At 39.8% G+C, this 11,497-nt stretch overlaps 4 protein-coding genes and 1 non-coding gene across 9 annotated transcripts; 3 read left to right on the forward strand and 2 right to left on the reverse strand.

Annotated features, from left to right (window-relative positions):
- The first annotated feature begins 145 nt into the window (after window positions 1-145).
- Window positions 146-1,137, forward strand: Mrps34 (mitochondrial ribosomal protein S34). Its single transcript, XM_078179503.1, is given in 3 exon segments — window positions 146-337; window positions 433-822; window positions 824-1,137. Coding segments are annotated over 3 exon segments (654 nt in total). The 3' UTR covers window positions 896-1,137.
- LOC144469340 (IQ domain-containing protein K) lies at window positions 911-2,110 on the reverse strand. The gene is made up of 5 exons (XM_078179506.1): window positions 1,802-2,110; window positions 1,605-1,741; window positions 1,407-1,530; window positions 1,132-1,210; window positions 911-1,044 (listed from the first exon to the last, which is right to left on the reverse strand). The coding sequence occupies exons 1-5, from the start codon at window positions 2,108-2,110 to the stop codon at window positions 911-913; spliced, it is 783 nt and encodes a 260-aa protein (XP_078035632.1).
- Window positions 2,111-2,480: 370 nt separating this feature from the next.
- Window positions 2,481-3,879, forward strand: LOC144469336 (uncharacterized). Its single transcript, XM_078179502.1, has 4 exons — window positions 2,481-2,855; window positions 2,978-3,136; window positions 3,260-3,361; window positions 3,453-3,879. The coding sequence occupies exons 1-4, from the start codon at window positions 2,675-2,677 to the stop codon at window positions 3,683-3,685; spliced, it is 675 nt and encodes a 224-aa protein (XP_078035628.1). The 5' UTR covers window positions 2,481-2,674; the 3' UTR covers window positions 3,686-3,879.
- Window positions 3,880-3,912: 33 nt separating this feature from the next.
- Window positions 3,913-4,005, reverse strand: Trnai-uau (transfer RNA isoleucine (anticodon UAU)). The gene is given in 2 exon segments: window positions 3,913-3,948; window positions 3,968-4,005. It is a non-coding gene; the product is annotated as a tRNA-Ile (tRNA).
- Window positions 4,006-4,573: 568 nt separating this feature from the next.
- Window positions 4,574-11,389, forward strand: Tmf (TATA element modulatory factor). 5 transcript variants are annotated; one of them, XM_078177652.1, is made up of 12 exons: window positions 4,574-5,073; window positions 5,224-5,416; window positions 5,488-7,541; window positions 7,635-7,742; window positions 7,928-8,206; window positions 8,319-8,657; window positions 8,749-8,961; window positions 9,052-9,198; window positions 9,276-9,668; window positions 9,761-10,013; window positions 10,095-10,221; window positions 10,307-11,389. In XM_078177652.1, the coding sequence occupies exons 3-12, from the start codon at window positions 5,500-5,502 to the stop codon at window positions 10,591-10,593; spliced, it is 4,188 nt and encodes a 1,395-aa protein (XP_078033778.1). In that variant the 5' UTR covers window positions 4,574-5,073; window positions 5,224-5,416; window positions 5,488-5,499; the 3' UTR covers window positions 10,594-11,389. The 5 variants fall into 5 exon arrangements, with proteins under 5 accessions (XP_078033778.1, XP_078033782.1, XP_078033779.1 ...); XM_078177656.1 differs by having other exon boundaries at window positions 7,635-7,736; XM_078177653.1 differs by having other exon boundaries at window positions 4,574-4,864.
- Window positions 11,390-11,497: the final 108 nt, after the last annotated feature.

The following is an 11,497-nucleotide window of genomic DNA, read 5'->3' on the forward strand; positions in this document are numbered from 1 at the left end:
TAGATATGACTAGGTTAAGTTAATTGAACTAGTCGCAGTACAGTTTGTTTCAAGTTCTTAAGTTGTATGTTTAGTTTTGAGGGTTGCAGTTGTAGAAGAGGTTAGGCCAGTGATTACGAGGTTGAAGGTTTCGTAGTTAACGAATATGGTGATTAAGTACATTGGTCGAACAACTACTTTTAAAGGAAAATCTTTATGGGAAATTTTGGGAAATTTGAAGAATTACGGAGTGGGTAGAATGGTTGTCCGTAGCCAGCATCAAAGATATCCTGAACCATCTTACATGAGAATATTAAAAGTAGCCGCGTTGCCGATGGTCGGTGAAACAAATCCAGATGTAAGTTTGAAAATTTGATTGTTTTGTTCGACTCGACATGCTTTTTGTCCGAACATTCGAACACTTATGTTGCTCACTTGTGACACGTATTACAGAATACACGAAAAGTGGTCGTACTCGTTGAAAAGACGTTTCGTGGTCAAACCGTCGCGAAACCTGTCCAGCTAGATTCAGTAACTTATAAAACAGATTACGTGTTGATACCGAAGGATGAGGAGTCACATTATTTAAACGTATCTAATCAACAAACTGTGAAATATATGCCAAGCAAGACAGAATTTCCACCTTTGCTGAAAGAGATTTTAATTCGAGAAGCAAAACAGGCAGAGTTGGAATATCCCGAGGGAGAACCGAAACTACGGCTTCGGTACAACTTGCGTGGTGTGAAGAATTACAAGATCGCGGAGGACCAAGAAACGCCCACGATTGACGTCGAAATGTCGATGCGATCTACTTTGTATATGGACGATTATGATAAACTCGAAAATCAGTTGCAACAATAAATTTTCGAAATCTTTCAAATTGTACATACTACGAACGAAATTGTCGAAATACTAACTTGTCCGAAACGGTTTACACGATGGCAACATGTGCTGGTTCCGAACGATTTATTCTGCTCGCTGCAATCGCGCGGCGATGCATTTTACAGCGAACAAAACCGGCATTATGCACCCTCGTCTCATACTCGTTGCCGAACCGTGTTGTACCTGCAATTGTTTTGTTCGCCATTAGATTTAACGCATCGTTCAAGGATTCCAAATAAATGTATCAATAAAATATTGAACAGTGTCTACCTTTAATAGTAGTTGGTTCTTGTTGACCTACGCCACGACCATCGATCTGCTTGCCGGTCAAATTTTGCTCAGCGAAATTCTAACGTTCAAAGCGATAATGAAATCGATGTGCGTATGTACAATGTATGTATACATGTGCCTGACTTTATAATTACACGAAAAATCGCAAAGACCACGACACATTTGGTATCCGCATGGTATCGGCGTATAATAAGTACATACGCATACGTAGTAATGTAGTTAATCATTATGTTATAGCGAATACATATGCTAACCTTCCAAAATTGTCTCAATTCTTGAACGTCAACGCGTTTTCGTACTAGCCATCCACGAACGTGTTTCTGTATGCACAGAGCAGCCCCGTCCTTTGACCATAGCCACGATTTAGGGTAAGGTGGCCTGTGAACGTATAACTCGTTGAAAATACGAGTATACATGTACATATAGTTCCTTATTCATATTAATTTACACACCGCAAAGCTAGCCATCGTTGAAACAATGGGATGTCGAAGGCGCGTATGTGAGACGAAATTCTCTTGGAACGACGCGGGTTTCGATTCCATAAAATCTCTGCGAGATGATCGAGACCGTTGAACCGACACTTTTGTATCTGTACATGAGCAGTTATTTAATAAATACACGTTGTATTTTAGTGAAAATTCAGTGATACCCGAAGCGCGTTCCACTTGTCCGCAGCAAGAAGCGTTTCCTCCAGCGCGGGCAATAATAATCGAAATACTTGTTGATCGATATAATTCGATGACGGCTGTCGTGGGTCGAGTTGTAGCAGCGCGTGATCGATTGATCTCGAATATCCGACAGTTTCGTCGACACGGCATTCGCAATCGCATTCCGACTTGCATTCGCATTCGCGTTCACATTCATATTTATATTTGTATTCGCATTTGCAGCTACACCTTTTAATGTTGACCAGGCAGTCATTTTTGGCCGGCAACCGATGCGAAAACATGGATCGCATGACCAGATCTTGCACACTTCACGTTCAAACGGAATTGGATTTGTAGGAGATAATTGAATGCTTGAAAGTCATTTGTCAGTCGTTGGTACCGAGACAACGAGTGATATCGAACAATCAACAAGATGCGTTGTTCGATCAAAGATTTCAATTTAATAATAGAGCCTTTCTCGAAGTGGGTATAATTCTAATAGCTTCCTCAATGCCGGAATGCCCTCTTCGGTGTCCGATAGTAAGATATAATTTGAAGAAAGAAGGTACGAGTCGCTCGTGTCTGTCACTAATTGATAACACTGAAAAAATAGAAAAAGATCGCTTCGTTGGCTTTACGTTCGTTGTTTGGTTACATAGCCGTACACGGTAATAATAAAATTATATACAGTAACTTTCTGAGAGATACAAGTTTCAGTCTCGCAAGCACCGTGGATCTGGAACGAGCAGCTCGCGCCGGGAGTTCGAGACGGCGAAACAGCGGATTGGGATCTCGATCGCGGTCGCGATCGCGACCGCGATCGTGACGACAGAAATGGGGAACGAACGATAGCGAGTCGTGTCCTCCCAAGACGGATGACATACACGGACGAAGACAGAGAGAAGGGTAACGGAACAGAAGGAAGTGCGGCTTTTATCAAAGGTGTTAAAGAGGTATCGGGTCCGGAGAAAACGAGGTCGGGGTCTTCTCGGAAACTTTTCGACACCAATGGAGTAAGAGGCAAAGTGGAATCAGCCACGCAGTCCCCGCGCGATGGTAAGAATGGTAGCGAACTCGATTTGACATAGGATTTCAAGTCGTGGGATTCGTGCCATGCAAAATGATGTATTTTTGCGAACGGGTATGAGAAAATCTAACGAGTTTCGCGTATTCATTAGCGTTTTCGCAAGCTGTCGAGGAAAGGGAAGCGCAAGACCCATTTTGGTCTCGACCGATCGTTCATACCGCGGGAACGGATATGGAAATGGAAACGGACAGGGAGGCGCGGATCAAGGAAGACAAAGGGATGTTCACCGCGAAGCAAACTTCCAGCTTAGGTAAAGCCAATGATAGGATTAATTTAGCGTAACGCCGTTACGCGTACACGCTAGTGTTTGCTGGATCAAGGACGACGAGAGTTCTACCTAGGTCACTGTCACGTTTCTCTTGTACATATACAGGAACCGGCGACGGTATTATCAGAAAGGACGAGTCGGTAACATCCGATGCAATTCGCCTCGAAGATGAATGCGAACCAACCTGTCCACGGCGCATCTCGCGAAGCAAGTATTTTTTCTTTTGAAATTGGATCGTAACAGGATCTTGTCGATCGATAAAGTGAAAATTCAAATCGCTTGAATGTCATTCCTATAGAAAACAGAATACGAAAACTCGAGGAAAGACAGAAGATTGTGGACACGTACTTGCTGAACAAGGGTACGCGTTACTTTGACAATGTCTGCACTTGTTCCCTCTCTTGTATCATCCGTGCATTGAAACAAGACACGTTTGTTAAAAGCATAATAGCATCTGTCACTCTGTTCGCGTTTGGTTTGAAACTTTGCACGGAATTTGATGCATGGTACCTACCGATTCGACTTACGTGAAACAATATTAAAACAGCGTTCTGGTAGATACGAAAATATGAAAATAAAGAAGTATGAAAACGAATGAAACAGAATAGAATGCTAATCTAACATACATCGAACATTTTTTTTTTTTTTGGCGTTGTTAATGCTATTTATTTTAATATTCGTGGTATAAGTTGTAACGGATGTGTATGAAATAAAGTGCAATTTCAAGATAACACGGCAATGTTGCAAGAAAAAAAAAATGCTCCAGGTGAGGCTCGAACTCACAACCCCGGCATTGCTCACTAGTCACTGTCTTATAAGTACCGTGCGCTAACCAATTGCGCCACTGGAGCTGTTGGTAACAACCCCGCTAATAAATGTTTTATACGTCTTGATTATGATATTGAGAAAAAGTATCGCATTTTTCAAGTATCAAAAATCTGTGTGACAACAATGCGCCTTTTTCAATGACAAAAGAAACATTTTCACTGTACTGGCACAGTGTGTCACCTTGAAAACGTATTATATGCGTATACATGCATGCTAGGTATTGCATAGATACGTGCAAGTAATGTGAAAATAATGTGGTGTACGCTACAAAGTTTTGTTGTTACGACGATACCTGTAATGAAATATAGGAAAAGCGGAGGGGTTCCAGTAATAAACTTTTATTAGCTTGCAAATTTTCGAAATATAGGAAGGTGTGTGTGCGCGCGCGTGTGTACATACATGTATTATAAATACACCTTATTTCACGGAATGCTTCATTCAGTCACGTATTTTAACAGAGTTGTCTGTTTGTTTATTACCTTTCTTCGATAATAATGTCATATATTGTTTTTACAACATGCTATTACATTCACGTGATACATGTATGTATGCAATGTAGAGTGTGTTGCTGCTTACTGCTTAGTTTGTAGTGTGCGTCTGTGACACGACGCTGTGACCAATTGGTCTGAATGGCTGAACGTTCGATACGGGTCTACGAACAAGTGTTGAGAGTGATTATGAATCTATTATGTATACATAGATTTGTCTTTCATTGTATGTACACGTATTATCGTTCGCTTGTGCCCTGGAGACTTGTACACACAGTTGCGTATGTATAGATTTCCGGACAAGAACGAAGAATATGTCGACGTGTCGAATGTCAACAAATATGCATACATACATATTGCGTCTCTGAATGACCAAATTATCAAATACAAAAACGTAAATGCATAACATAAATATACACGTATACGTATTTAAGTATGCGTTCGAATACACATGTTGTCTCGTTTATGTCAATACATGTACGATATGCTCAATCATGTCCGTTTGTCGAATATCAGTTTATTTATGAAAATCGTGTTGTGGTTGTTCAACGTTGGCAAGTTTTTTTATTCTAATGATCGAATACAGTGTAATTGTATATATATGTATGTACCTACGAATATGTATGACATTAACATGCTATCAGTTGGAAAGAATGTATTCCAACTGACACCTTGCTGTAATTGTAATGTAGAACACACGAATGCAGCAAATGTTATCCCCATTGTTTTATTCGTCTGACATTTTCTTTTCAGTTTTTTCGCAGACAATTTTCTCACGAGATTTATAATCTGTGGAAGATTATGTTAAGCAACATAGAATTTTATCAAAAGCAATCGTCGATATCGTTGGTTCTTCGTTGTGCTAACCTCCAAGTCTCGCGGACATATATTACATTCTCAAGCGAATGCTCTATTCATTAACATTGATATACTATTAATATGCAACGTAAGTTAGTTGCTTGGAGAAACCGTTCGACTTTTCATTATCAAACTAATAGTTTGCTCATTTGGTTTTAGATATTGCAAAGAATGAGTTGGTTTGATGCCACTGGATTTGCCAATTTGGCCAAATCAGCATTGAAAGAAGCTCAAAAAACGATCGACAAAGCATTGGATATTAAAGAAGACGAAGAAGAAGCTGAGCAAAAGTTGGTTTTAGAACGTCGTCGTGGAGAAGATGGAACAGATTTTTTTGCATCGTGGGGATTGAAAAGCAGTGAAGATGTTGTTCCCGTTGAGAAAAATAAAAAAATCAAACAAGAAGCATCCAACAGTATATGGGGTAGTTTCAGTGGATCTTTCTTTGAATCTTCAAAGTGTAGGGAAGGAGGACAAGATCAGAAGCAACTGACGCAATCTAAGTCTTTGCAAAACACATTTATGGAAAATGAGCAAGGCACTGGAATTACATCATCGCTATCGTTTTCAGAGGATCGTATGAATAAAGGCCGAAATTGGTCTGAGAGCTTTATGGGGAAAGATGTAATCCAATCACCCTTCAATGTATCAATACAGTCGGATACAGATGTAGCAGAGAATGTGGTATCCAGCATGGACAATGTAGCTGTGAAACTCGTGGCTGGTGGAAACATGGAAGAATTGGACTCTACAGGAAATTTATTGAATGAGGATAACATTGTCACACATAGTAAATCAACTAGTTTAGAAATTGACCAGAAAAATGTGTGTCTACAGATATCGAAAACTGAGGACAGTGATACATGCAAAATTTCTATAGCTTCGTTGGAAACCGATAAAAAGAGTCTGGAAAGCGTTGAAATTCTAGGATCTCGATCGTCCACTGATTGTTCTACTACTCCAGAATCTGATTGTAATTCCATTGATAATTCGGCAAGCCCCCCTGTTGTAGGTACCAAGCTAAACTCAGAATCTGTGGAAATATTACCGGACAGTTTAGTTACGTCTCCGAGTTCTGTTGAAATTTTGGGAGATTGGAAAAGCGATAGTAGTCCTTATCTATCTCCGGTAGATCCATTGTGTTCCGAAACATCTTTTGCACTGGACAAGCACAACTTGGTCACAACACCTTGCTGGGAAGATGGTAATATCGAACAGATTCCAAATAAAGATACCAGTCCGAAGTATCCGTCGTCTTCCGATGTTTCTCCTTATGAATCTCCAATGGAAGAATCCAAGACGCCTCGCAATGATTTGTGCTCGAGTATGGAGAGTACTCCATCACCGTTGCTGTCGCCATCGCTGTCGGCATCCTTGTTGGTATCGACCAGTACTTATCCTGCCCAGAGTTACATAGAGCTGGGAACACATGCACACGGAGGCAAACTAACGTCGTCGTCAACTGGACAAAATTTGAAAACCCATCCATTAGAATGCTTGGAAACGTCATCAGGGTATCCAGATGATCCTGACGAGCCGAGTTTAGCCGAGGATTCTTATACTTCTGCCTCGGAGAGTACTGTCGCGACTGTATTCGAATCATTGATGATCAAGCAAGTCTCAGGGAAACCTTGTACGGAAATACATCCTAGTTTGAGCTCGGATACCGTTAAAGAGAAACACAATTTGCATTTGCCGATTGAAGCGATCACTACTCAACCTATCCGTAAATCAACGGATCAAACATACGTGAACATCGATGGAGTTTTGGCCAGTAAAAAAATAGAAATTGATAGGAAGAGTATCGATTTACTGCTAAATACAACTATAGAGCCAGCGGAACCAGAGCCAGAAACAGAGCTGAAACGGGAAACGGAACATGTATCAGTTCAGGAAGAATCCGAACGTTATTCCGGCATTGCAGAAGTTACGCAGCCGTATTCGTTAAAGTCTGATACTATGGATATAGTGGACCACCATTTAATGTCGATGGATTCGAGTTGCGAAGGAACCTTGATCGAAAGCAATTCAGAGGACAATGTGACGTTGATCCATAAATTGGAAGGGAAGACATCGGAGCCACCCCTAACGGCTAGCTCTTACGTAAAGACAATGTTAGCAGACGCGATGACCGAAAAGGTCGGCGAAATCGTGGAAATGGAAGGGCAGAGCTCGGATATGCCTCGGGAGAATTCGCCCGTTTCCTCAGAGAGGTATCTCGACCCGATAGTATATCGTTAATGCTAATGTTAATGCGATAGCAAAAAATCTTCTCAGAGAATATAATTACAGTTCCTTTGTTTTAGTCGGTCCGATTTGGTTAAAATCGGTTCAGATCAAACCAGCGGTCATACTAGCGGGGACGAGTTGGAAACGACAACGTCCAGTGATATTGAAATCATATCCAGGTATAGGTACGATTCCTATGCACCTATACATGTATATTATTTTATATGCATATATAAGCAGGGTTGGTAGTTGGTAGGCACTAGTAATAACTCCAGAGATAGCAATAACGATGGAAGTAAGCCATTGTTATAAATATGATCATGCGACGAAAATTTGATAAGAGAAATTTGTTCGTTTTTTTTTCGGATAGCCCAAACGGCGATTCCAGTTCGACGCAATCGCGTCAGAGTTTGACTAGATCACAATCGGCAAAGGGCAGCGATCTCCTGACCAAGACCTTAAAATCTAGAGGACATTCCAGGGAATTAAGTGAAATTAGCATAGGATCGGATGAAGCGAATCTCGAGATAGAAACGCTATTGAAACGCATACAGGAGATGACGGAAATATTGGAAGCCAGAGAATCGAAACTCATCGATGTCAGCAGGATGAACATGGAATTGCACGAACAGAATAGCAATTTAAAAAAGTATATCTTCTACTTCTTTCTATGTTTTTCAGTCTATTGTACTATCGAAAAGTCTTCATAGACTTTAGAGTTTTGTGTTTATGGAGGACTATACTGATCGCCTCTTTTACAGACAGCTCGACAACTTTGAGAAATATGCGGAACAAAGTCAGAACTTGAATCAAATTGCCGACGAATACACTCAACGGTTGTCTGCATTGGAAAGAAAATTCCAACAGGCGATACGGGAACGTGACTCGTTACGGAAAAATTTAGAACAATTGAAAATGGAAGCAGCCACGCGTTTGTCGTCTCAAGAGATGTACACGTTGAACGCGGAAAAGGATGAAATCATTAAAGAACTTAGGGAGGAAGGAGACAAATTGAGTAAGCAGCAGCTTCAGCACAGCAACATTATTAAAAAGTTACGAATCAAGGAGAAGGAGAGTGACGCGTTAATAAAGAATCAAAAGTATGTAGTGAAAGAGATACAGAAACGTGAAAAACAAAAAGTGTTTATAGAATGCTTTGTGTAATTATACTTAGATATTAAATGTTCACAGGCAGTTAATAGATGAGCAAACGTTGGAGATGGAACGTTTAAAGAAGTCGTTACATGCAAAAGAAGAAGTTGAAAGAACTCAAATAGAAGCTGTTCATACATTGACAGCGAAAACTAGGAAACAAGAGAAAGATATATTAGTTCTACAAGAGAAATTAGATACCACTCTACATAAGATGGATGCTTACAAAACGAGCTTAGACGCAACAAAAATGTCAGTAAGAGAAAATATTGTGCTTTGCTTCGATTCAAATGCTTTATGTCGGTTTATTAGTTTGATTAATCAAGGTCTGTTGTATTTTAGGGATCTAATCGAAACGAAAAAATTGTTGCTGGCAACAGAAGCCGAACTGAAAGATGCTACTAATAACGCAGGAGAATCGTGTCAGCTACTCGCGCAAATCGAAGAGTTGACATTGAGATTGCGTGAATCGAAGGAAATGCATGCCAAGTAAATATCTACTCTACCGTTTACATGGGCATGACAATATCTGTCTCTGGTTGAAAACGTAATTGTCCCTCGTTTAGGAAAGAAGAGTTTCTCAAGTATGAAAACAACGAGCTATTGAAACGCTTGGAGACAGCTGAGGCCAGAAGCGAAGAATTATCGGAGTCGGTTTCGATGGCTACGAAACCACTGGTGAGGCAGTTGGAACAACTTCATACGAATCTTTCGCAAAAGTGCAACAATTTCATGAAGCAGGAAAAAGCGTTATCGGAAAAGAACATCGAGCTACAAACAAAAGTAGAACAATTGGTCGAAACGAATCACTACTTGAAAGAAGAATCTGTCAACTTGAACTCAAAATTATCTCAATTGGAATCGAAACTGGTTATCAAGGAGAGTGAGCTGTCGCGATTGCAGGAATTGCATGACGAATTAACGATAGAGAAAGAGAGGCTGACGGAAGAGACCGTCCGGTATGGCTATTTGAAAGATAGTTTTCTTCTTTGCTGAATCATGTGAGTAAGGGTAACTTTGCTTGTTTTCTGAATCGGTTTTAAATTTCTAGGCACCGACGATTGATAGAAACGCTTGAACAGTCGCACTCCTCACAAATAATGGAGCTGAATAGGGAGATAGTGGCATTAGAAAACAAGTTGACTGTAGAAAAGGCAGCCACGGACGCTGAAAAAAGAAAAAATCTCGCCATTTCGGAGGAAAAACGAAATATAGATCGTGAGGAAGCCCATAGTCCATACAATCCTACCAACGAAACCATAAATCTACAAGTCTCGCCAAAGGCGATAGACCTTATTTGGCCGGTAATACAATATTAAAACAAATACGAAAATTACCATATTTTTAAAAAATTGCATTGCGCTGAATTGCTTGACAATTTTTAGTTGTGTGATACCAGTGGTGATGACGAGAACACTGAAAGATTTGAGATGACGTACGATTGTCTTAGAGCAGGATCGAGTAGTACGTCCGTATTTGAGAACTTGCAAGCGCAATTGAAACAAAAGGATGGTAAGTTTCAAAGTTCATGGCGACATTCCGCTATCGTCCGTGAATCGTAGTAGTTTCATTTAGATACTATTGCTTTTTCTTCAAGGTGAAATCCAACAGCTTCAGTGGGAGTTGTCGCGTCGAAATGTAGAAAGAGACGCGCTGAATACCGAATTGTCTACGTTAACTTTAAAAATTGAAGATTTAAATAACAAGGTTTCACATATCACAGTTCTGAATGCGAACTTGCAAGATATACAAACAAGATATGATGCATTGCTACAAATGTGCGGCGAAAAAATGGAAGAAAACGAAGAGTTGCGTTTAGACCTTCAAGATGTCAAAGACGTCTACAAAACACAGATCGATCAGCTTATGAAAGAAAATACTTGAAGTGATTTTTGCAGAGATTGAAACGAATAGATTAATAGATGTTGTGCACAGATCATCTCGGTCAGATCATTCGTCATTGTGGTGTTATATAACGACGTTACTTCTCGTTGATTTTCGTTTGAAATAGGAAAGATGTAAATTCTAGTTACATAAGGTTTGCTAAACAACAGAGACTCATAGCTGCATGTAATTGAATAGATGCAAAGGATAGAATTGAAACATTCTTTTTCTTCAAAATGTGTTTCGTCTGATCGTGTGCAAGTTGTGTGCAAATTGAATAAGAAACAAACAATGTGATACGAAATTGTAATATAACGATTAAAGTTTACAATATTGTATAATAATATACAGTTGAATTACAACTTAATTTATTAAAAAAAAATTTACGTTCATCGAGAGTTTGATTAGCTTTCATGGCCTACGCTGCATGGTGCACCGATGCTGGGACTACACGCTGATGTTAACGGTGTCGTGGTCGTCAAGTCCTAGATTTCGGTGCTGTTGGTGATATGGTGTCTATGATATCGGTTATGAAAGACGATAAACTCGTATAGCTGTTCTTACCCGATGCATACACTGCGCGGCAGTAAGTACCAAGGGAGGTGTCTCTATTTATTTATGAATCAGCCAATCGCTCAAACTCCCGTACTTGCGATAATGTCTTTTAGTTTAGATGATGCAGAGTAGATCGTATTGTCGGATGAGACATTGAATGACCAATCGTAATGAAAAACAAGGATCGGGAAAGTTAAACTTTTCGTTCCGGTACGATTGCGACGTAGTATTTTATTCGCGGTGTATTAGGAAAAAATGAAGAATGATACTTACATATCGAAGATTTCCGAAATTGTAATTCAATTGAAGGATATTTATATATATATATATATATATAAATATATATATA

The sequence above is a fragment of the Augochlora pura genome, chromosome 4 (genome assembly GCF_028453695.1).
Source record: "Augochlora pura isolate Apur16 chromosome 4, APUR_v2.2.1, whole genome shotgun sequence".
NCBI classification, from domain to species: domain Eukaryota; kingdom Metazoa; phylum Arthropoda; class Insecta; order Hymenoptera; family Halictidae; genus Augochlora; species Augochlora pura.